This window comes from Penicillium brevicompactum (genome assembly GCF_028827555.1).
Source record: "Penicillium brevicompactum strain IBT 35665 chromosome Unknown utg000005l_segment0_segment0, whole genome shotgun sequence".
Taxonomy (NCBI): Eukaryota; Fungi; Ascomycota; class Eurotiomycetes; order Eurotiales; family Aspergillaceae; genus Penicillium; species Penicillium brevicompactum.
Genome location: NW_026623208.1, coordinates 2,398,472 through 2,421,503, shown reverse-complemented (window position 1 = coordinate 2,421,503; position 23,032 = coordinate 2,398,472). Strand labels below are relative to the sequence as shown.

General features: G+C 48.3%; 8 protein-coding genes across 8 annotated transcripts; 3 read left to right on the top strand and 5 right to left on the bottom strand.

Moving 5' to 3' along the window:
• Positions 1-676: 676 nt before the first annotated feature.
• N7506_006763 (carboxymuconolactone decarboxylase family protein) lies at positions 677-1,418 on the bottom strand (the record flags this gene model as incomplete). Its single annotated transcript, XM_056956056.1, has 2 exons — positions 677-1,235; positions 1,387-1,418. 2 exons carry the CDS (start codon positions 1,416-1,418, stop codon positions 677-679), a joined length of 591 nt encoding a protein of 196 aa, XP_056810390.1.
• A 2,805-nt stretch (positions 1,419-4,223) lies between these two features.
• N7506_006762 (GMC family oxidoreductase) lies at positions 4,224-6,104 on the top strand (the record flags this gene model as incomplete). Its single annotated transcript, XM_056956055.1, has 3 exons — positions 4,224-4,569; positions 4,623-5,837; positions 5,896-6,104. Coding segments are annotated over 3 exons (1,770 nt in total), but the record flags the coding sequence as incomplete, so codon positions are not given.
• A 686-nt stretch (positions 6,105-6,790) lies between these two features.
• On the bottom strand, positions 6,791-8,240 carry N7506_006761 (class I SAM-dependent methyltransferase; the record flags this gene model as incomplete). Its single annotated transcript, XM_056956054.1, has 9 exons — positions 6,791-7,283; positions 7,342-7,497; positions 7,551-7,661; positions 7,713-7,723; positions 7,781-7,820; positions 7,878-7,888; positions 7,954-8,055; positions 8,108-8,155; positions 8,178-8,240. The coding sequence occupies 9 exons, from the start codon at positions 8,238-8,240 to the stop codon at positions 6,791-6,793; spliced, it is 1,035 nt and encodes a 344-aa protein (XP_056810388.1).
• Positions 8,241-9,382: 1,142 nt separating this feature from the next.
• On the top strand, positions 9,383-10,464 carry N7506_006760 (uncharacterized protein; the record flags this gene model as incomplete). Its single annotated transcript, XM_056956053.1, has 4 exons — positions 9,383-9,437; positions 9,492-9,930; positions 9,985-10,229; positions 10,277-10,464. 4 exons carry the CDS (start codon positions 9,383-9,385, stop codon positions 10,462-10,464), a joined length of 927 nt encoding a protein of 308 aa, XP_056810387.1.
• A 1,932-nt stretch (positions 10,465-12,396) lies between these two features.
• Positions 12,397-14,128, bottom strand: N7506_006759 (uncharacterized protein; the record flags this gene model as incomplete). Its single annotated transcript, XM_056956052.1, has 2 exons — positions 12,397-13,066; positions 13,233-14,128. The coding sequence occupies 2 exons, from the start codon at positions 14,126-14,128 to the stop codon at positions 12,397-12,399; spliced, it is 1,566 nt and encodes a 521-aa protein (XP_056810386.1).
• Positions 14,129-15,700: 1,572 nt separating this feature from the next.
• On the top strand, positions 15,701-17,092 carry N7506_006758 (Major facilitator superfamily domain general substrate transporter; the record flags this gene model as incomplete). Its single annotated transcript, XM_056956051.1, has 1 exon — positions 15,701-17,092. One exon carries the CDS (start codon positions 15,701-15,703, stop codon positions 17,090-17,092), a length of 1,392 nt encoding a protein of 463 aa, XP_056810385.1.
• A 14-nt stretch (positions 17,093-17,106) lies between these two features.
• On the bottom strand, positions 17,107-18,458 carry N7506_006757 (putative protein kinase; the record flags this gene model as incomplete). The annotated part of the gene is made up of 5 exons (XM_056956050.1): positions 17,107-17,304; positions 17,336-17,470; positions 17,583-17,893; positions 17,947-18,244; positions 18,393-18,458. 5 exons carry the CDS (start codon positions 18,456-18,458, stop codon positions 17,107-17,109), a joined length of 1,008 nt encoding a protein of 335 aa, XP_056810384.1.
• A 1,594-nt stretch (positions 18,459-20,052) lies between these two features.
• Positions 20,053-22,834, bottom strand: N7506_006756 (beta-glucosidase; the record flags this gene model as incomplete). The annotated part of the gene is made up of 4 exons (XM_056956049.1): positions 20,053-22,027; positions 22,086-22,257; positions 22,312-22,444; positions 22,610-22,834. The coding sequence occupies 4 exons, from the start codon at positions 22,832-22,834 to the stop codon at positions 20,053-20,055; spliced, it is 2,505 nt and encodes an 834-aa protein (XP_056810383.1).
• Between the last annotated feature and the right edge of the window lie 198 nt (positions 22,835-23,032).

Here is a 23,032-nt window from a genome sequence, read left to right as displayed (position 1 = left end):
GGGCTGGAGCTCCGAGCCGAGCGCGATGGTGCGGAGAAAACAAAGCGACTCCAAGCTCGACGAAGATTGGTCACTGGAGGCGCCTAGTCTCACTTTTCTCTGCATCAACTGCCGAAGTTCTGGAACGATAGGTAATGAAAGAAGACAGACGGTGGACAGAGTGGGCACTGATCATTTAGTAAATGCAGGCTCATGTGCGTCAGAATGAAAGAAAAATTTTCCGAAATGGGCCACAGACCATCACCGAAGCAGTGGGCGGAGGAGGGCAGAAGCTGGTCTGTCAGGAGCTGCCATCTCTGCAACACTGCCATAATGCAGGAGTTTAGCAAACAGCCTCGCAAAAGATGAGCACGTGGGTAAGTAAGCTTGCTTAGGCCCACGAGTAAAATTTGTGGGGGAAAAAAAGATAAGTGGCGATACCCGGATTCGAACCGGGGCCAACACAGTTCGAAGTCGTGCTTGAAACACGGCTTACCACAATGTGGTATCCTACCCCTAGACCATATCACCAATTGATGAAATACTTCGAAACAATTGGAATTATAGCAGTTGTAGCGTCATCGCGGCGCGAATTCCGCAAGCTACTTCATACATGTTCGCACGAAAAGTATTAAAACATTAATTTCCGTGGTTTTGATTGTGCATGAATATCTCATAACCATCAGCTTGGCCGATATTAAAGACACAAGCCCCTTGTTTTGAGCCACTCGTCGGCCCCATTGTTTCTTTCCCCAATATCCAAGGCCACCAAGATTCGACTGACACAGTTATATCCTGCAATAGTGGTTGTGAGCTCGAGAACCTGCTGCGGGTTAAAGAGCACCTTCAGGCCCTCAAACACTTCATCGGGAACTTTGACGGTCTTCGTCATGGCATCCGTATATCTTAAGGCGATGATATCCTCAGGGCTCAAGATGGAAGAGATTGATTCGTCGGCGAAATCAATTTCGGGATTCTTGATGATATCCAGAACATCCTCCTTTGTTCCGATCTTCCGTAGTAGCGGTGCATGTTGCTCCCATTCAAACAATGCACCGTTCACCACGGCGACACGGCAAATCGCGAGCTCACGAACTTTAGCAGACAAAGTTGTTTGGGCTCTGATTGCTCCAAAGAACGAGTTCCATCCCTCTGCAATAGGATAGGAATGCAATAGAGCTAGGTCGAGGGGGAGGAGCGGGTTTGGCCCTCGTCGGGCTTGGATGTCGGCGAGAATCCGGGCCTCATCAGGCGTGCTGGTTTGTGGGGGTCTTGGACGTATGGAAGACGCATCTTGTCTTTAGTATGGTCGGCAGGCTTGGAGTAATTCGACAGAATGGGTAGGGTATTGCTGGCCAAAGTAGAATATCTGAAGATGTAGTAGCGTGTTAGATATACGGGACAAACATATGTTCGATGTCGTAGCCAAGCACGTACATATCTGGGATTCTTCCAATGGCTGGGATGAGATATTCTCAGTGGAGTGGCGTTTGCAGGGCTGAAGGAGTCAACTTATCAGAACTTTGGAGAATTAATAGTGCACCATGAGAGAAACCAGAATGCGCTTGCCATCGGAACTTGCGCACTCACCATGCACATCAATTAGATAATCTTTTTCGGTGGTGATCTTTTTATTCCCAGCCAAATGCTAAATCTATGTGTCATACGGAGTATGCTGCCATTTGTTGATCAAAACAGGGTATTACTCCCTGATCTGTAACAAAAAAAAAATCGGTAAAAGCTCGGGGCCAAAGGGTGTGATGTTACAACGTGTGCTCAGGTGAATCTCACCGAGATTAAACTTAGGTTAAATCGCTATACCTTTAGATTTTGCTAGCCTGTCGATCACACAAAGCTTTCCACAATTACTCCGTAGGGACTCCGTAGAAGTCAGCGCTAAGCAGATAGATCGGGCATAGATCGGGCAAGGTTTCAAGGTTGGTATAGATCGACATACTCATGCAGATATAACACACGACAACCCTGAAAGATACGAAGCTGCGATAGTCTTTGGTCTTCGGGTTGCTCCGTATGGCAGTGGAAGTTTGAGCGGTGGGTTACACGAAGCCCTTGCTGCATTCTATCAACACCACCTGGCTGGCAAATGCGGGATGTGCATATTTTGTTGAGATTACCAATAGCTTGACGCCACATTTGCTCATTGAATACATACAAGGCCAGGTCCTTTGTTGCTAAGTGCAATTTAGGGGGATCTCCAAGTACATCTAGAGAGTTCATATAGGTTTGCTCCGCATTGGAATAGAATTGTACATCGATAGAGTTGAACAAGCCATTTCGCATATACACATTTGGAATATGTTGTGGAGGGCAAAAGCCATCTACGTATTTTGGGGGGGGCGGTCTGGAGGGCCCAGATGCGCCAGCAAGTTAAAAATGACCAATCTGACTGGTAAATTCAAGGTGATCGCTCATCCTTGAGGTTATTTGAGAGGACGTTAAATGCGTGTTTCGATCCATAATTACAGTGGAGCCATCTTTTATTCACACACACCGCCCTTTTGGCTTATGCCACTGCCACTTCCCACTTTTTGGTGAGAAAACGGCGAACTCCGTAAGCTCGGGAATACCCAGGATTTGCTATGGAACGGTGGCTGCTGAGCATACGGGATACCTTGGTGGGATATAGGTAGTGCAGCGTGTGTCTGTGCCCAGTTGAGTGGGGCCCCATAGACCAAGAATCTTGAAGTCTTCGATATGGTTGTGACAGGCGCAAGATTCCCAAAAACAGGCGGTCTATGTATACCACGCCAAAGGGCTTTCATTTGGCGTTTGGTCGTCTATGAGCGGGTGCTAGATGGAATACTCGAAAACTCTGGGTATCGAAATCCTCTGCTCGTTGCGAATTGGACTGAAAAGAGATGAACGCATATGAGATCAGCAGATAGATCATATTGGCTGAGAGAGGTTTCAAAGATCGAGTGCGTGGTTGACTGTTGGTATGGTGGTGCTTGGGTTCATGGAAAGATTTCTCCGCCCGTGCCCCTTCTTTCTTCATCTCCCATCTCCCTTCATTTCCCTGCAATCTCTCGACATCGTCTCCTACACAGCTCACCTCTTTATATTGACTCATGTTACCACCATTTTTACATTGGCACCAAAAGGCATAAAACGTGATTGAGCAACTGGATGGAAAGAATCAACCCTTGATCAACGAGGGCCATACCCAAACTCGACATGATTTTGGAGCATGATCTAATGTTACCCAAAGTCGACCATGGCGCCTGTCCATTCTCCAGAGTCATAATCAGTGGCAGAGAAGGTGTGTCAGGCGTCAAAATCAGATAGCACAACGTGGTGGGGTAATTCTCCAGATTCGGCAGACATAAGGGACCGGTATATTCTCCGCCAAACCCAAAGGACGACATAAGCCCTCCGCCACACAGCGCTGAAAGTCGCAAACCCAAGTCCAAGCCTCCTCGGGCACAAAGCAATCGCGAGGCTCGGAGACACCGATGGTAAACGCTGGCAGAACACCCACGTCGAGAGCGAGGGGCAGACAATCACGATCCGTGAATACTTAGTCATGTCTCACACTGACCATAGCGTCCCGCTGAAAAATTGAAACACAAGGAGAAGAGAAAGCGGGAAACTTGACTGCAAAATGACAAGCACGATTGGGCGTGATAAAGTGTGTGCGGCAGAACAGCTTTGGCGCGATGAATACAACGTGTCTCCTTGATTTAATCAGTGAAGATAGGAGGCGCATCACCAGCGACCGATCGGAACAACCTATCGGAAGAGGGGACGATACAGCAATGGAAGATGAAAACAATTGATGGATGATGTTTGTTTTCTTGTCGCACTATATGACCCGTGTCTCCCGAGTTCGGCAAGCCGCGGGAGGATCACCAATCCAACATCGGGCCGAAAACTTCAGAACTTTCTGACGACGGGCGGATTCCGCGCCCAATTGTCAGGATTGATAATCCTCGTCGGTGGAGTTCCCAGGGCCATGCCTTGCTCTGTTTTCATTGGCTGGAAAATACATTCGTCCCATCCTTTCTAGTGTCTCACTTGGAATATCGCTATGAAAGGAGCGATGAGCAAATCCTGGGACATATTATGAATGATTTACTCAGCATTTGAATATATTAAAGTTCCTGACTAGGTTCACAGTCAATTTCCAGGGAATTTCGCGATGATCCAATATAAAAGGGGGATTTGCTCTCTCGTCCTGAAGCGTTATCATCAGCAATTCATTGTTTGGCTGCCCTGGCTCGAAAATGCTGACTCCTAGTCTTTCTCTTCTGGCTCTTGCGCTGGGTGCTGCCGCTACCAGCAGCCATCATGGCTCGGCTTCTCAATATGACTTTGTCATTGTGGGTGGAGGTACCAGCGGATTGGTTGTCGCCAACAGACTCTCAGAGTTGAAAAACGTCACAGTCGCTGTCATTGAGGCTGGAGATTCCGTTTTCAACAATGCCAACGTCACCAATGTCCAGGGATACAGTCTCGCCTTTGGAACCGAAATCGATTGGGCTTATGAGACCGCCAACCAGACATATGCTGGTGGATCAAAGCAGACTATCCGTGCTGGAAAGGCTATCGGTGGTACAAGCACCATCAACGGTAAGCCATGATTGTCACAACGCGTTTGAGAATCATCATATTAATTATCTAAGGAATGTCCTACACCCGAGCCGAAGATGCGCAGATCGACAACTGGGAACGTGTTGGCAATAAGGGTTGGGGATGGAACGACCTTTTGCCCTACTACAAGAAATCCGAAGACTTCCAGATTCCCACCAAGGACCAAGCATCTCTGGGTGCTAGCTACACCGCTGCAGTGCACGGTCGCTCTGGGCCCCTCAAGGTCGGCTGGCCCAAGTCAATCACCAATGGCACTGTCTTCGTTGTTTTGAATGAAACAATGAGCCACCTCGGAGTGGAGTACAATCCTGATGTGAACAGTGGCCACATGATTGGCTTTACTGATCACCCGGATACTCTCGATAGAGAAAGAAACATCCGCGAAGACGCCGCTCGCGCGTATTATTGGCCATATGAGACTCGGTTTAACTTGAAGATTATTTCCAACACCCAAGCAAACAAGATCATCTGGGCGAACAACACACACGGTGAAGCTGTCGCTGTCGGAGTTGAAGTTTCCAATGCCTATGGAACACAAAACATTTATGCTAAGAAGGAGGTGATCCTGTCAGCTGGCTCGCTTCGATCCCCACAACTCCTTGAGCTATCTGGTGTTGGAAATCCCGACATCCTCAGCCGCTACAACATCTCCACCAGGGTCGCTCTCCCAGCTGTTGGTGAGAACCTGCAGGATCAGACTAACAACGCTCTGACCTGGGAGTCTACCGAGACTTTGTCTGGCCTTGCAACTTTCTCCGCTCTGGTGTCAGTAGACCAGCTTTACGGCAAGAACGTGTCGGCTATCAGGTCACAAATTGATACCGATATTGTTCGTTACGCTAAGACTCTGTCAAAGAAGTCCAACGGTGCCGTGAAAGAAGACCATCTTTTGAATGTCCTGGAGATTCAACGTGATCTCATTTTCGAGTCTCTCGTTCCTTACGCGGAGATTGTGTTTGCGCCTAGTGGACAGGCCTTCGCATGTGAATACTGGCCCCTTCAGCCCTTCTCGAGGGGAAGTGTCCATATTCAGTCCGCGAACGTCTCTCAAACACCAAACATTGACCCGAACTACTTTATGTTTGGACAAGATGTCGATGCCCAAGTTGATGTTGCCCAGTATATTCGCAAGCTCTTTGGAACTGCACCCTTGACAGGAATTGTGGGAGATGAACTTTCTCCTACCTCCGAAATTCTTCCTAAGAATGCCTCCAGCGCTACTTGGGAGAACTGGGTCAAGGAAAGTTGTAAGTCACTGAATGAAACTACCAACCTTGGAAACAACGAGACATTAACACTTCATAGACCGACCCAACTACCACCCCGTTGGTACCAACGGCATGCTCCCAAGGGAGAAGGGCGGAGTCGTCAGCTCCGATCTCCGGGTCTATGGTACCAAGAATGTCCGTGTGGTCGATGCCTCGATTGTGCCGTTCCAGATCTCTGGTCACTTGACCAGCACTCTGTACGCCATTGCCGAGAAAGCCTCGGACTTGATCAAGGAGAGTCATCGCCAGTAGGTGCGATGTCAGGAGCTGGAGAAAATGTATCAAATTATCAAATTATCAAAAGAGAAAGAGAATCCAGGGCGCCGCTCTTTTGGAAAAAGCGGTGTTCAAAACCATTCCGTAGATAGTGTTCATGTACAATATAAAGATTATTTTCAAGGATATCAAGCAACATGGCTTAAACGGAAGTCGTCAAAAGAAGAATCAAATTCCGTCGGAGTCTGTGGCTGCCCGCCTTGTCAACCTCCCCGCAGCTGAGGTAAATGTTCGTAGACACAAAGAGTTTCTCTCTCTCTCCCCCTCTCTGTCCCTGCCTTTCCCTTCTTTCTCTCTCTCCCCTCTCTCTCTCCGCCTTCTATATCCTTCCTCTCATTGTCTCTCCCAATGCATACCTCGTTGTACCTTACCGCTTCTGCATCAAGTCATTGGCGGTGGTCATTCTGATCCGAGTAAAGGAAGAAGATGAAGACAGTAAAGATAGAGATGCACTACATGAGGGCTCTGTCTAACCGAAGACTCGCAAAATGCCTAAAGGACAGAATACCCTTGAAAGATCATATTGTAAGTTGAATGATTTGCAATAATTCCTCTATACTCGATTGGACGCTAAAGACTATTTCACAATACTAGTATTAGGAACGCAAGGGCTTTCTCCCATGGACAGCGACTCTGCTTGCAGTTAGTAAAATCAATCAAGGTGCAAGGGAACGGGAGGCACTGTACGTTTGAACATAAGCGTGAAGCTTCTTATCCCGCAGCTCCTGCTTGACCACGGCATTATGAATCTTAGCGGCATCCGCACCCCATCCCAGCACCTGGGTGTACAAGCGGAGTGAGTAAGAGTCGATGGCTTGTTGCAGCTGGACTGCCTGGTATTTTCCGAGTGCCTTCAGGTGGGGATCACGCGGCCAGGGAGAGAAAGGAAGCGCATAGACTGACAAGCTGACATCCTCGAAGCCTGCGTCGATCAGCCAGTCTTTTAGTTTGTGGTAGATGTTCAGTTCGCGGCCGATTTGATCACCGGCGAAGTTGATGGCCTTTTGCCATTCCATGAGAGCGGAGTTTGGTTTGAGGGAACCGTCGTCACTCCAGGCCCACACGGCACTCTCATGCGTTTCGAAGTAGCCGCCTGGTTTGACAGAGTCAAATATGCGGCTGATGAACCTGGGCCAATCGGATACACATCTGCTCGAGATGTTAGAGGGCTTTTTTTAGGGGGTGGAGGCCAGTGGCAGTGACATACCCTGCCAAGCATCGTGCGTGGACGAAGTCAAAGTGATTGTTTTCGTACTGCCATTCGTTTTCAAAGTCCTCGACGATGAACTCGATGTTCGGGGCTACCCAGCTGGGTTGAATAGGGCTGATGTCATTTCCAATAACGTGGGCGTTGGGGAATTTTCTATATTCTTGGGTCAACCTTGCTGCAGATGTGTGAGGAAGAACTTTGCGTACTCGGCAATATCCATAGCCCAAATGCCGGTCCCGGTTCCCAGGTCAAGGATATTTTGTGGTGAGGATGTGATAGGGGCGTTGTAGAGCTCTCCTCCCAGTAGCATCAGCCATCTACAACGCTTTTGTCAGAACATATCAACCAGGATGGATGAATTCACGAACATGTGGTGTGTCTGGAAAGAAAGTTCAGTATGTTAACATACTCAAAATCAGGAAGAATGCGGCCTTACAATATCCATTCGATCCTGCTCTTCCTCGTCGTTGGGCATCCTGATTTGGTCAGTGTTTCGTGTTGCAAGCCTCATTAGAGAAGGGAGAAAGCATTACATGTAACCACCCTAACCAAAGTCAGTTAACCATGGGGTCCTGGGGTCAAAAGCAAGTGCTGCGTGAGACTACTTACAGACCGGGTACTGCAATAACGTCGACCATTTTCATACTCAAACTCGAGCACGCTCTCCGACAGAGAGGTCAGGTCATCGTTTTCGAATTCACTGTTGGTGTCCTAGGAGGAATTAATTTCCGGATGGATGTCCAGGGGCGCCAAATCTACCCACGTCGGTAAAATCATCGATCACAATTGGACCGGGCGCGTTGACAGGGGTCTCAGCGTTCGTTAGGGGGTACAGATGGGGCTGATTCGGCTGGGGCTGCGGGAGCCGCAAGCGCGTCGTGGGGAGTAGAACTCATTGTGCTGGAATAGAAATAAAATCACGAAAATTTTCTGGAGGAACATGCGGGATAAATAAGACTATTTCCCTCGTGAGACCGACTCGCTTGTCAGCTCTCAACACGGGTCTTTAGGAGGGGTTCGGGCTTGTATCCAAACTGTCGGGTTTGAAGGAGACTGGGATTTTTTCGATCTATCGAGTGTCGTGTATGGCGGTTGTTGTTGCTTTTGCCACTAGTGCTAATGGGGGCCAATTGAGATTACACGGAAAATTAATACTTCTGGCTTTGACTACACTCTTTCTAACAATTACTGTGCTATTGTACTTCGTACTTCGTGGCCCCGTCCACTTGCCCCAGCATACTCTTTTAGTGCGCGTGCAGAAGTACCCCCTAGCCGGCGATCGCACTAAGCAAAAGTACGCCGGCCCGAGGTTAGTCCGGTGTTTTTGATATGTTTGATATGTTTGGTCTGTTTGACTAAATCATCCCACCTCGACGACTCCACTCTGTTTGTCATGCCACACATTGCCCACAGGGTCCACGTGTAGTCTCTGCTCTCACCCCTTTCGTTGGCTTCATACTGTCACTCTAGACAGAAATATTGAGACTGATTTTAGTAAAGCCATGACAATTTCGAAGCCCGCACCCCAAGCACCTCCCTGCTGTGCAGGCGCAGTGAGACTGCGCCTTCGCATTGCATTGGCAAGATGTGTTATTATGGTACGATGTACTCCGTGGGCGCCGCCCAGATTCCAGATTCGCTGGACATAATTAAAATGAGTATCTGGGCGTTGAAATAGCTGCTGATCAGGATTTTGCAATTGAGTGCATACTCGTAAGAAAATCCTTGCTTTCCATTGGCTGAAAGATGTCATGTATCATGGCTGTGGCTATTACATCATCGAGCCAAGAGAACAAGACAGTGCAGCAGGATTTTGATACAATAGAGTACGTGGGTTCAAAGCGAGAACTGGACGAACTGTAAATTGTTTCCGGATTCCCCACGTACATAAACGTCACATTGACGAGATTGATATACAAAAGCTCAGCTGCCATCCTATCCAATTCAAATATTCTACTCATTATCTTTCGGCCTCTCGGACACCAAAACTTTCACCTCATTACCACCCATAGGAACGATCGAATCCCAAGTCTCAAATATGCAGCAAGAAGTGGAAAAGCCCTCCAGAGGCCCTCAGTCTCAATTCCAACAGGGTGAGCTCACACAGCCTCATAATTTTTAGTTCTGAAATTTATCCAAAATCACAGGCCACCAAGTCCCTATCGAGCATCACAAAAAGCCCGGTTTACAAGCTGAGATGGAAGGCCCAAACCCCACGTCCAGCAAGCTTCCAACCGAAGATAGCGGCTATCAAACTTACAAAGCTGCGGGGAAGCTTTCAGGGAAGAAAGCTATCATCACTGGCGGTGATTCAGGAATCGGCCGCGCCATTGCCATTCTCTTCGCCATGGAAGGCGCCTCTAGTTTGATTACGTATCTACCGGAAGAGGAAACAGATGCGCAGGAGACTCGGAAACGAGTGGAAGAAATCGGGCAAAGCTGTCATTGTTTTGCTACCGACCTTCGAGACAAGAAGAATTGCCAGGCGGTGGTTGACAAGGCTCTGGAGAGCCTGGGTGGCATTGATATCTTGGTTAACAATGCTGGAACACAAACAATGATTCCAGATATCAAGGACTTGGAAGAGTATGCATATTTGTCTCGTTTCATCGAGTCCTCGGAATTTACTAACTTTCACAGGTCTCAATGGGAGAGTACATTTGACACCAACATTCACCCTATCTTCTACCTTTCAAAATACACGATGCCTCACCTGAAGAGCGGTTCAACCATCATCAATTGTGCATCTGTCAACCACTACATTGGTCGCCCTGACTTGCTCGACTACACATCAACAAAGGGGGCTATTGTCGCTTTCACTCGGGGTTTATCTAACCAGCAAGTCAAGAATGGTATCCGGGTCAATTGCGTGTGTCCTGGACCAGGTAAGTCGATTCGCCCATACACAGTCTCCGATCTAATTTTTGGGTAGTCTGGACTCCTCTCATTCCGGCAACAATGACCACCGAAGCCCAGGAGCAATTCAGTGGCACACCGATGGGTCGACCAGGCCAACCCAGCGAAGTTGCGACCTGTTTCGTCTTCCTTGCAAGCCAGGATAGTAGCTTCATTTCCGGTCAATCTTTGCATCCCAACGGAGGTGTGGTTGTCAACGGATGAGAGACAGGGGCAATTGCGAATGTAGTGATTTACACGCCCCAGAGGCGCCCTCTTCCTCTTATTAATACTCCCAAAAAGAATGATAAACGAAGCCGCAATGCGTTCCCTATTGGAACATAAAGACATCCTAGCTCTGCGCCGTCCATAATCACCCAACACCCATATCAATATTAGCCATAATACGAGAAGTATGTTTCCTTGATCTTCCCATTCTGGAAGTCCCTTTCCAAAAACTCTGCAAACTCTTCGATATGATCCCTCTCAAATGTGAACCATCCACGCTGCCTCTCAGTGATGACTCCAGGCGTGTACGTTTGTGCCCGATCAAAGTCAATCCAAAGAGGTCTTCCGGTACCATCTTGCACCATCATATTTCGCGGGAAATGATCTCCGTGCAGGACCCAGGCCTCATGGATTTCGGCGAGGAAACTTTTGAGTTTTTCCACTTTTTCGCGTGAAAAATTAGACAAATCGATCATGCGGATATCAGGTATATATTCAATCAGTGTCGCATTTGGCTTCTCTTTCCCATCGGCGAAGCATTTTAGATGTTGTTGCCAACATGGATTCGCAAGGGGTTCAATGTCTCGAATAACCCCGTAGAAGTCAGGGATGGAGCCTCTTTCGCAGACACCACGTGCTTTGAGTCGACATTATGCACGGCTTTCGCAGCTAAATAAGCTGTATTGCTTTTCCTCGTTGGGCATGTCCTCCTGTGCTAGGTCTGATTCGTGATACTAGAATGGTCAGGAGAGCCCTGGAGATATATACCATGATTAATTCCCAGGTGGCGGATGAAATAACAACTTTTAATACACTGTCTTTTCCTTGCCAGCACACCCGAAATATGCGGCTATTTTTGGATTTCCGAAGAAGTTCAACAAATGACATCTCAGACAGGCTAAGCTGTGGCGTATCCCAATCAAGGGATTGCATCTTGAGTACTCTTTATAAATGCGTCTTTACAGAAAGGCCTTCAGTATTTGCATGGAGGAAAAAATTGCTACTTGAAAGCAGCTTTTACTCGCAAAGAGACCAGGTTGTTCGAGGGAGCGCGATTGTGATGCGGATCAGAGAAAGCCACCTTACCCTGCACATGCGCCACGTGATCATCCCCCGACAAAGAACTTGTATCGATTTGACAGCATGACGAGAATGGTCTTTTAAAATTGGCATTTCCTATTATATGGGAGTCTTCTATCCATGTGACTTGAATTGCCTCGTATTGCGCAATGCTAGTTGTAGAAGTGCTGTGTCAAGTTGATCTTCCCTGCTTCACAGTCATCAGCCATGGCGTTCGCAAACCATCTATGAGACCCCCCGAAGGAACCTGACCGACAGAGAGAGGAGCCACGTGATTTGAGAATTTCTTCCGTTCTAGCATCTCACCTGGGGAACTATCAGGATATATGACAATATCGAGAACTTGAACTGTGAGCAGTAGGGCAGGGAAGATAATATTTGAAGAAACAGAGAGAGCCTCCAGATTGTAGTCATCTTTGCTTGTTTATCTCGAGCTAACATAGGCAATGAAGCCGCAATGAAGCCCTGGCCATCCCGTCTTGTCTCTGCAATCGTTTCAAGGGCTTGTTGTGAGGGTTGAATATCTCTTTCAGTTGGTGTTGATGGTGGCCCGATGTTATACTGGAAGCGCAAGGAAGGCAAAGATAATCATAGTTAGTGTAAGCTGCCTAGGCTACGGATAAGGGGCACGATCACGCGCCGCCGGGGCGGTAACATCTCACGGCTCTCGAAAAATGCGGCCGTCCTCGGACGCAGTGACAAATAGGTAAAGACAGTGAATTGTGAAAATGTGATAAAAATAGCACGGAATGCTCGCACGGGCGAGGCATGGGACATATTGTAGGGACAGTCATGGCAGGGTAACAGGCACGTATGGTAGGGACAGGACGGAGTAGGCATAGGCGAGCTCTAGAAGAGAGTCCTAAAGAAGTCGTTCGCGAGCGAACGATAAAGGTTGGCCTCGAGCGAAGTGTCCATCTGCTTTAGCCAGTGGCGGACGTGCTCTATGTTGGTCCGCAAGTGTAAGGCATCGAGAACCGCGTCGCGGCGTTGATTGTCGGTTACCACTTGGTTAACGATGTGTTGGACCCACGAAGAAGGCTCCTCGTCGGAGCGCAGCATAGCCTTGAACTGGGTCTGGTCATGTGAGGAAATTTCGCGGCGTTTGGGTGTTGATGGTGGCCCGAGGAACAAATCTTCGAACGGTAGGACAAGAGGATGGTCTGAGACCCTTGTTTGACCTGACACCCGAGTCACCTGGACAGTTTGGAGGCGATGAAGTCTTCCATTTTGATTCTGAATTCTCCACTTCTCGATACGGATTGCTGGGGTGTGTATGCCCACTCTGATGGTAAGACAAATTCTGGCATCCCCGTCGTCAGGATTCAACCAGAATCGAACATCGGAGTTCAATTTCGCATCAGAGTCCAACGCATCAGAGTCTGACTGCGCAATCTTTAGGACAACCGATTGTCTCTTTGGATGACGAGGTGGTATTTCTCCGGGGCCCCAGTGTCCACGTTTGCGTGTGCATTGCGTATACTCAGAACTGCCTGACTGACTCCCATTGGATGAATCGCTGATAGAGAGTGTGCATATCGGTGAAGACCATGTTTTGCATGAATCCTGCGAAATCAGGGATTGACATGATGGATATCAGAAATACAGACATCTCCAAAGTTGGGCCGACCGTCTCGTCACATTCTTCCCACTTAATTTTGGCTTGTTTGAAACGCTCAACGTACCCAGCAGGATTGGTTCCCTTGTAGCGGATCTCAGTCCACTTCTTCATCCGGAAGACAGTACAATGATATGAAGGCTTGCCGTACTGAGCTTCTAGCAGCAGATAGCACTCACGGGGATCCTCAATCCTGTAAATGCTATTCTTTGGGAGGCCTCCGATGCATTTACGGAGGAACAGACGTGATCTGCCGATAGCCATGTTCCATCTCTCCGTGTTCTTTTGGTACAAATTCTTTCGTCGGTTGTTTTCGACCTCCAATTCCACCAGCTTGTCGTTGAAATCCTTGCCCGTAATTATGAGCATCTTTCCGAAATTTTGCATTTCATCCGGCTGACTCATAGCCATTTTGTCCTTTTTGGCGGCATTAATGACCGCTTCCCGGGAGGCGGGCAAAAGTTGCGGCTCTTTCGGAGGCTCGGCCTGACCAGAGAAGATTCGCCCGTAAATCGAAGCAACAGACCAAAGGGTACAGAAGAAATCTACTTTCCACTGTCTCCAATTTTGCTCGCCTTTGAGCTTGGTAATTTCCCCAAAGCGATTCACATCTGAATATGAGCCAATGTAAAGTTTCTTTTTGTACAGCAGCTGACAGAGGCTGCTTGACTGCGGGTTGGGGAGCCAGAGATCATCGATTGACATCTCAGTGTTTTCCTCATTGCTGGAACTGGTGTCACTTTCTTGTCCTGAGCACTGACGGGACTGTGACGGCTGGCGGCTTGAATATCTGGGGCGATATTGCTGTTGCGGTTCGAGTCCGCGCTCATCAACAATTTCGGGCAAATTAGGGCTCAGTTGCAGGTCATGGGTACAGGTATGAGAGTGTTCGCCGCCCATCGTGCGTTGAGTTTGACCCAAGCTCTGCACTTGCGGGGATTCAAACGTTTTGGCTTCGGCCATCGGGCGACTTCGGGATTTGGTTCGTTGTGGCCTTGTTTCGGGGGAATCTTTAGGCTGAGATGCGAGGTGAAGATTCGAGAAGTCTTCAATCTGCTTTGCTAAGTCCATCCTTGTTGGGAATTCCTGACCTCTGGAGCTAGGTATCCAGGCGCAGGCGGCGGAAGGTCACGAATGGAGCGTCCAGGTCTTTTCACAAAAGAAGTCGTGCAGGCGCAACAGCTGGTGTCGGATGAGGAATACAGACTAGAGCAAATCAATATGCGCAAGGGATGGTCTGTATGATAAGCGAATAGAGAAGAAGGGGTAGCAGAGAGTGAGAGTATGCGAGAGTCGAGAGTTGAGAGTTGAGATGGGGAGAGGGAGAGGGAGAACGGGGAAAGAGAGAGGCAGAGAGCGAGAGCTAGTCAGGGCAGGATGCCAACGGTGAGGCCTGCCATTCGGATCAGAATTTGAATGTTTGCCATGACATTTCACACGAATTGCATTGCCCGTCATTATTTTCAAATGACTGGGCGAAAGCCGATAGAGATTCCAGGCAAGCACTCATTATTGAGAGAGGGCAAAACAAGCGGTGACAGTAACATGGTGAGGCCACAACAGATAGCAATTGTGCTGTTGAGTGATAAAAGATATTTGATGTCTCAGGCTCACAGATGAATTCACCGAGTCTATCTGATGATGTAGTTCTAGGTTTTTGTCACTGAGATCATCTTTCTGCCCGTATTGTGCTTTGCGGGCTTTTTGCTCCAGATAGTATGAGCAATTGGAGATACGTGCTGGCTTTGTTGGTCGGTAGTGATTGCTTAGGTCAGTTTGATCAGCATCCGTGCCCTAAATCTAGACAATCAAGGAAGATCATGCAGGGTGAGCAGCCGATGTAAGCACAGTATCCATTTAGCCTGTAGGAAAATCTCAAATAGTCCCTCATTTGTCTCTGGTCCAAAGATTGCCCCAGTACACCAATATTATTATGAGCTCCTGGCTCTAGAACACTGGAGTCAACGAACATGAATTCGAACTCGAGGGGAAAAAAAGGTCTGATAATGACGATTGAAAGATGAGTGAAATGTGCAGTCAACCATTTTCCGATTTAGGAAATTGCTTCCTCGGTTCGTATCTGCAAGTTTCGCGTATGGCTTTTCCGGTAACTCGGGAACTTGAGAATAAAGACTGTTGAACATGCGAATCTCGTGGCGTTTATTCCTCACCGTCTCAATCAAACCATGCCAGTGTGTATTCCCTCTTTTCCGGCACACTTTCCGCGCCCGAGTGGCGCTTTGAGGCGCACACGCATGGGCGTTTGAGTTGCCTGAGATTTTGGAGTGTTGTTATCTCGAGGCGCATGTTGCATGACGTCTAGGATTTTGCATGTCTCAGCAATGAGCGACTTTATTCGAACTCCCCGAAGGCCCCAATGGCGGGAAAAGCAAACAATATTTGAATCAAGACTTCCCGCTTGAATTGTGGCTTTTCCATTCGTACAGAAAAACCTTGAAGCACCTGGCCAGAGGCGTCGAAATTGCCTTTTGCAATTTTTCCAACAAGAAAAGCAAAAAAATATCACCAAAGACAATGTCGGAAATAAAATCTGACGAAAGATGGACCTCACCATTCTCGTGGTTCGACCACTTTTGCTTGATGGCCAAACGAGACGATCCTAAAACTCACCCTGGATGGCAAAAGAACGCGATAGTTGTGATTATCACTCTTTCGGCTTTCACTGCACCCTTCGCCTCATGCATTCTCTTCCCATCTTTCACAATCCTCGTGGAACATTTCCATACGACTCAAACCAAAGTCGCTCTCACCACGACTGTATTTCTTCTGGGTTTGGCTGTTGCACCGTTGTGGTGGAGCACCTTGAGTCAGGAGTATGGTCGCCGGCCGGTACTTGTATTCAGCTTTCTCATCTCGACAGCCGCCGTGATCGTCTGCGCTGCTACCAATTCCCTCCCTCTGATCACCGTCTTCCGTCTCATCGAAGCGGTGGGCTGTTCATCTGCACAAAGTGTCGGAGCGGGTGTCATCAGTGATATTTACAGCCCGACTGAGCGCGGATCGGCGCTGGGATGGTTCTACCTTGGTACTCTGATCGGACCTTTGGTTGCTCCTATCATCGGAGGTGCCCTCCAAGTATGGCTTGGCTGGAGAGCAAACCTTTACTTCATGGCGATCTTCACACTCACAACGTCAATTCTCACGATGATGTGTCTGCCTGAGACGTTGGTCAAACCTTCTACTCCGAAAAGCGAAAGTCCGGCATGGTACCGAACTATCCAGCGGGATATCGTCGCCCCGCTCCCGAAGTTGAAATTCCTCTTGGTGCCATCGATCGCGTTGACAATTGCCTATATCAGCATTTGTTTTGCTAGTCTGTACTGTTTCAACACCACCCTTCCATATGCGTACTCGGCAGCACCTTACAATTTCTCCGCGATCGAGATTGGGCTTTGCTATATCAGCAATTGCCTCGGTTATGCAATTGGGAGCGTTGTGGGTGGCAAGTTGAGTGATGCTAAGTTGCGTCAGTATCAAGCAACCCACAACGGAGAAATAAGACCGATCGAAAGAATCAAGACCGTGTGGTATGGGGTTGGATTCGTGCCAGCTGGTCTCCTTATTTACGGATGGCTGGTCGAGAACAAGGTGTTTTGGATCGCTCCTCTGGTCGGCGCGTTCTTATTCGGACTAGGACTCATGCTCGTTACCTCGACAGTTATGCCTTTCCTTGTCGATATCAAGCCGGGGATGGGTGCTTCGGTTGTGGCAGATTTAAATTTTGTTCGCAATATTCTGGCCGCCATAGGCACTGTTCTGTCACCAATTGCTGCAACAAATATTGGCTTTGGGTGGTGGATGACAGCGCTGGCACTATTATGCTCTTGCTCGGTGGCCTTCTTGGGGATCGTCGTTTGGAGAGATGCGGTTGAGAGGAAAACGTCCAAGTTGGAAGGTACTGTTTAGTGTATTATCATTGATTACATGTGGCTGTGAATCCACTCGTCTTCTGCTAGCGCCTTGGCCGAGCTGCGCTTCTCAGGCTCCCATTGAAGCATTTTGCGCATTAAATTCAGGAATAATTCTCTCTCTGCCTTTCGTTCAAGGGTAGTTTCCCTCTTTTCAAGCGGTACTAAATCTGTCAGTAGATCCGGATTCAAGAATTTGCCTGAAGTGGCCTAGTTAGTGGACTTGAATGCAGAAATTCACCAGGCACTGTGAAAATAAGGAACTTGCCTTCACGCGAGAAGAATTTGTCTTTTCATCTCCCCTCGGGCAATCAGGCTGGGAGGCGGGGGGCCGAGGATATTGATCATCTCGGCAAGGTGGGCCCGACTCCGGTATCTTTCAAATTCGGGGTATTGGCCTGTGAATAAGGACCCGCCTTCGTATATATCCCAAATCAGTGGCGCGGCGATCAGCTAGAATCGATTCATGATCGAGCTGTTGGTTTTACCATGCATCCCACATTCCATATATCGGCGCTGAAAGTCCATGGAGCACCCAATATCACCTCAGGTGCTCGGTAGATCTGAGGTTGAATGAACACCGATTGGTACCGATTACCATATATGGCCGAGCCAAGATCGCAAAGGATTGGAGAGCTGACTTGTTTGGGTACTTTGAGTAATTCCTGAGACATGTAGATCGTTCTATCCTCTGTGTCTACCTGTTTTCTCGGGACAGGCTTGTGAAGTTCATTTGCTTCGAAGTCAGTGAAGACTGAATCATCTTTGATTCCGAACATGATGTTATCAGCTTTGATATCTATAGGAAAGTAAGCAAGAAAATCAAAGAAGCAAGGTTTGGTATTCACGAACCAGTGTGCGCAATGTGGCACTCCGTATGGAGATAATCCATTGCTAGAAACAGGCGGTGGAGAACGACTGCGATGACTGGTGAGGGTAGTCTCTCGACCGGATTGCGACGCAAAAAAGCCAAAACAATCTCCCATAACGGGGTATGCACAAGGCATCGATGCTTGTCCTGTGGTCCGACGATATCAAATATGTCAAGTAGTTTTCTTATCACGTCACGTCCGGGGTGAGCCATTGAAGATCGCTCCACATGATTATACATCTCAAGCTCGTTGTCCACATGCTGGCCCATAGACGAAGCCTGGGCGAAAATTTTGAGTATGACATAACGCCGATCACTGTGTTATTGGTACATGAGTCTTTGATATATCAAGTCCTACAACGTGGGAAATCTCACTTCATGTCTCTTGCAAGCCAAACAGTTGAAGTAGATCCAAATCCCAATTTACCGATGACTTGATACCGGTCCTTGATGACTTCTCCGATCCGAGTTGGATATTAGTGGGAGGCGACATAGTCTGGGAGGGTCTCCTCCTCAATCTTATGCCACTCGGGTATCCGGACGAAGTTGGGGTTTGAGAAATGGAGAGGTTTCCATCTCCGCCTTAGCCGGGGGAGAGATCGCAGAAGTGACGATAACATAAATTAAGGGAAGCAAGAGGGTATCTGCAAGTTAATAACTTGACCCAATCCTGAAGAGCTTTTGGGGTGGAGTCAATGTTGAGGCCGCTGAAAGGGGCGCGCGGACGCGACGCACAACAACAAGGGGCAGCTGCAAGTCCCCGGGGCCGTATCAAACAACACTTTGGAGATTTCCAAGGTAAATCCACACCGACCGTGCGTTAATCTGCCTCCCGTCCAATCATTGACCTTTCCGTTACTTGCCCGCCAATCATGTTCTCGCCGTCTTCGGGTATTCTGCCGCTTTCCAATGTTCCGAGGTTCCACCCGTCTATGGAACGGCAGGTAGATCCATCCTTCAATTCATATTTTACAAAAACCTGGAATTATTATCTACTTCTAACAACTTCCTTCATTTTATAACTACTCAACGAATGCGGGCTTCAATAGTCTCCGCTTCGATTGAATCCAAACACCCGCGATATGGCAGCCGACAAGTCCCATGTTGCCAAGTATACCCCCGTGGAGACTTGTGCAAAATGGGATCAATGATTTTGGTCAAATTGTTAGACATATACAACTTATCAGAGGAACGACGATCAAGAAAACTCCTTGTGGCGTAAATAAGGTTTAGAAAAAGAGCTGGGTAACTGATTCAAACTCCAACGGTTCCAAGGTTGTGCGCGGCCACTTCGAGCCTGTTTCTAGCACAATCCTACCTAATTGGGAAACGGCCGCAAGTTATGGTTATCATTCCGACTACTCGTATTTTTGTAATCTCGCCGACGACTGTGATGTTTAAGTCTTCTAACCAACTCTATTCATTTCCGAGATTGTTCTCAAACTTCTCGTTAGTTTCTGCCCGCTTGACTACCCATTTTGACCCTTGTCTCTCTGCCCCAGACGACAAAATACCTCGATATCTGCACCACTTCTGTCGTCACAATGCTTGATCCCTCGTCTCTCAGACTCCTTTATTATGGCATTATTGCAATGAATCTCGTGGCTCTATATCAACGATATCAGGTATGAACCCACCATCAAATCTGAAAACCTAGCTAATTCCCCTCAAGCTTTGGTTAGTATTGAGGCAGGCTCGTCAGCTACAAATGGAGGTCAAACGCAAGGCGAATGAAATGAAAGAGCAGACCTCGGAATGCTCTAGTTGAGGAACATGTACGTAAAGAAAATCAGGGGCTGGATCTTATCAGCACGGTTGTCCCTAAACGTGAGATCTTTGGCTTGCGCCTCTCTTCAGACTATCCATCTCTGAGTCTGGAACACAGAAAATGGACTTTTAGGTATCATCATTGGAAATTGAGGGTTATGTGCTACACACTACAAGCGAACATGATCAGACCAAAGGACTTCGAGGGCCCTGCATCTTAATCCTCAGACATTCAAATGGCTTTATCCCTTGTCATTTCATCGTTCACACAAGTGCCTAAACAGACATGGTCCGCGCTAAGTGTTGAGATTCACACTCTCCTAAACACCTGTCCAGTAGTGTGACTTTGGAACATTGAGCTTGACTGAAAGCGGCTTTTCCGCAGAAGAAAAGCTCGCATGAACAGTGTACTGTCCTTCCTGTAGTTTCCATTGACCTTCTTGTGAGTCAAAGAAACTAAATGCGTACTTGTCAAGGACCAAATCCACCTGTCGTCGCTCTCCTGATTCTAAGTGGATCTTTTTGAAGGATTTCAACTCCTTCGGGGGGCGAGGGTGATGCGCCCCAGCCGAAGCTGCACTGTAAGAGACGTAAATTTGAACAACAGTCTTCCCAGCTCTGGGGCCTGTGTTGCCCGCCTCGTAAACAAGTCTAACCTTAGTCTGGTTAGGCTCGCCAAATTCAGCACTTGCAAGGTTGAAACTGAAGAGCTCAAAGGTCGTGTATGAGAGGCCGTATCCAAAGGGAAATTGGGGACTAGGTGTGTCTGGTTCATCGTAAAAGCGATAGCCTACTTTGAGTTTCTCTTCGTAAAGAAGGACGTCGTTGTCATCGCAAGGGAAATTGTTGAAAGCCGGGTTATCTTCATTCTTGCGGGGCCATGACATGGGGAGTTTCCCACAAGGATTCACGACACCAGTCAGGATTTTGGCAACAGAGTTCCCGCATTCTTGGCCAGCGAACCAGGATTGCAGGAACACTGGAACTTGATCAATGAAAGGACTGACCGTTACCGGAGAGCCTGAGAAGTTGACAACGATGGTCTTGGGGTTCTGAGCCGCCACAGCAGAAATCAGCGAATATTGGTCTTTTGTCAAGTCCATAGTCTCCCGATCGTATCCCTCTGACTCAATCTCGTTTGTGTTTCCGACAAAAACAATGGCTACGTCGACTTCAGAGGCAACGATGGAAGCGTTGTGGACAGCCTTCGGGACGTCGATGTATTCCATGAAGCGAAGCGAAGATCCCTGGAAAACTGTTCCCTCAACTCGACTCAGTACTTCTGCATCCGCTGCCCACGAATGAATCTCAACTTTGACGGGGCAGTTTTTGGACAAGGGCAGAGTAAACTTCCGCTCAATTTTAGCCTTGTAGAAGTAAAACGACTCGGGCATAAGAGGAGACTCTTGCTCTCGGTGGAAAACCTCCTCGCCATTCACAAAAACCTTTGTCACCCCGGTAGTAATGACTGAGAAAGTGTGATTTCCTTCACTACGCGGACTCAGTGCAAACGACATGCGAGTGCAGTATTGGCGATCGAGGAACTCTGGCCATGCTTCCTTGATCATGTACTCGGCAACAGCGATTCTTTGCTCATTGACTTTGTTGTGGCCCACAACCGAGCTATTGAACCACTCCAGTAAGATTGGGAGGGTGTTCAGGTCTGTCTGGTGGGAGGAGGTGTCAAGGATTGCGGAAATGACACCGGGCTCAACATGGGGTACTGTCGCATGTACTGGAACGCCTGGGCTATACCGGCATTGAAGATTGGATTTCTCGAGAGCTTCGAGAGGAGACACGATATGCTGAGCGAGGACCTTAGCACTTCCGCCGCCGCCGATGCTGGGATTTGTTGCATGATGGCCGATCACGGCCACGCGTGTATTTGGCTTAAGTGGGAGTAGCTCATGCTCATTTTTAAGGAGGACGGCTCCTTCAGCGGCAAGATTAGCAATGAACTCCATGCGATTATCGTCGAGAACTGATTTTTCCGGCTTTTCTTCCGGGTTATCGAAACGGCCTGTCTTCTTGGCCAAGGCCAATATTCTCTTGACGCTCAAATTGACGGCTTCGATGTTCACAGTAGAGTTCTCTACCTCCTTGAGGAGCTTTGAGCCTCTCCACCTTGTGGGACCCGGCATCTCTAGGTCGAGGCCGGAGTTGACAGCCTTGGCGGTCGAGTATACTCCAAGCCAGTCAGAGACGACGACGCCAGAAAAGCCCCATTCCTTTCTGAGGATATCTTCGATCAGTCGGTTGCTGTCGGCACAGTACTCTCCATTGACTTTGTTGTATCTAGACATAATCCTTTGTCAGTCTCTCTCCCTTGGCCTTCCGAGAGGAACAGACTTACGATGTCATCAAGCACCATGGGTCTGAATGGCGCAATGCGAGTTGGAAAGGGAGCATGTATATCTCCCGCAGTGTCTGCTCATCAATCTCGGACGTCATTTTGGTGCGGCGCTTCTCTGAGTCATTTGCAACAAAGTGCTTAGGGGTCGCGGCGATCCCCTGCGATTGGCATCCTTTATAAATGTGAGTGTCGCATCCAGAGACGGTGTTTGATACTGAAACCTTACCATTGACAAAAGCAGCGGCAAGAGTTCCTATGACATACGGGTCTTCGGAATAAGTCTCATAGTTTCGTCCCCCTATGTACAACCCGATAAGCAACACTGTAGGGCGGACTTTGTTGAAAAATGGGAATATCACCTAGGGGGACCGGATAATATTCATAGTTGGAGCCAGAAGAACGTTTGCTGATTTGGTGATTGTCTCCTTGGCTATTTCCACGCCGAGCTGATGGACTCTCTCGACATCGAATGTGGCCCCAACGCAGGTTGAGCATGGGAAGCAGGCCGCAGTGATACCACTCACGTAGCTTTCGCCTCGAGCCCCGTTGGGCCCATCTGACATCTGACATTGGTTAATATCGGGACGAGACAAGGTGAGCAGAAGATGTTGATGCAAAGATACCTTGATGTGAGGAATAAATACATCGTCTTTCTTGATTGTGGGAGTCCGCCACCAATCCACTGCTGACAGAAGCTGAACCTTGTCCTCCAGTGAGAGGCGGTCCAGCAAAGTGGTCTCGTCAATCATGACTGAAGGAATAACTTGGCTGTACTCGGACGGGAAGGTGTTAAAGCAAAGGCGCACTCTGTGGCGATGGATGGTGGTCTGTGTTGGAGGCTAAATATGGTTTCACTCCTGGAATTCGGAAATTATCCCGGCAAATGAGGCTCGCAGGTTGGAAAAAATAACCCCGCACAGCTGTTCGAAGTACGCTCGGCTTCGTAG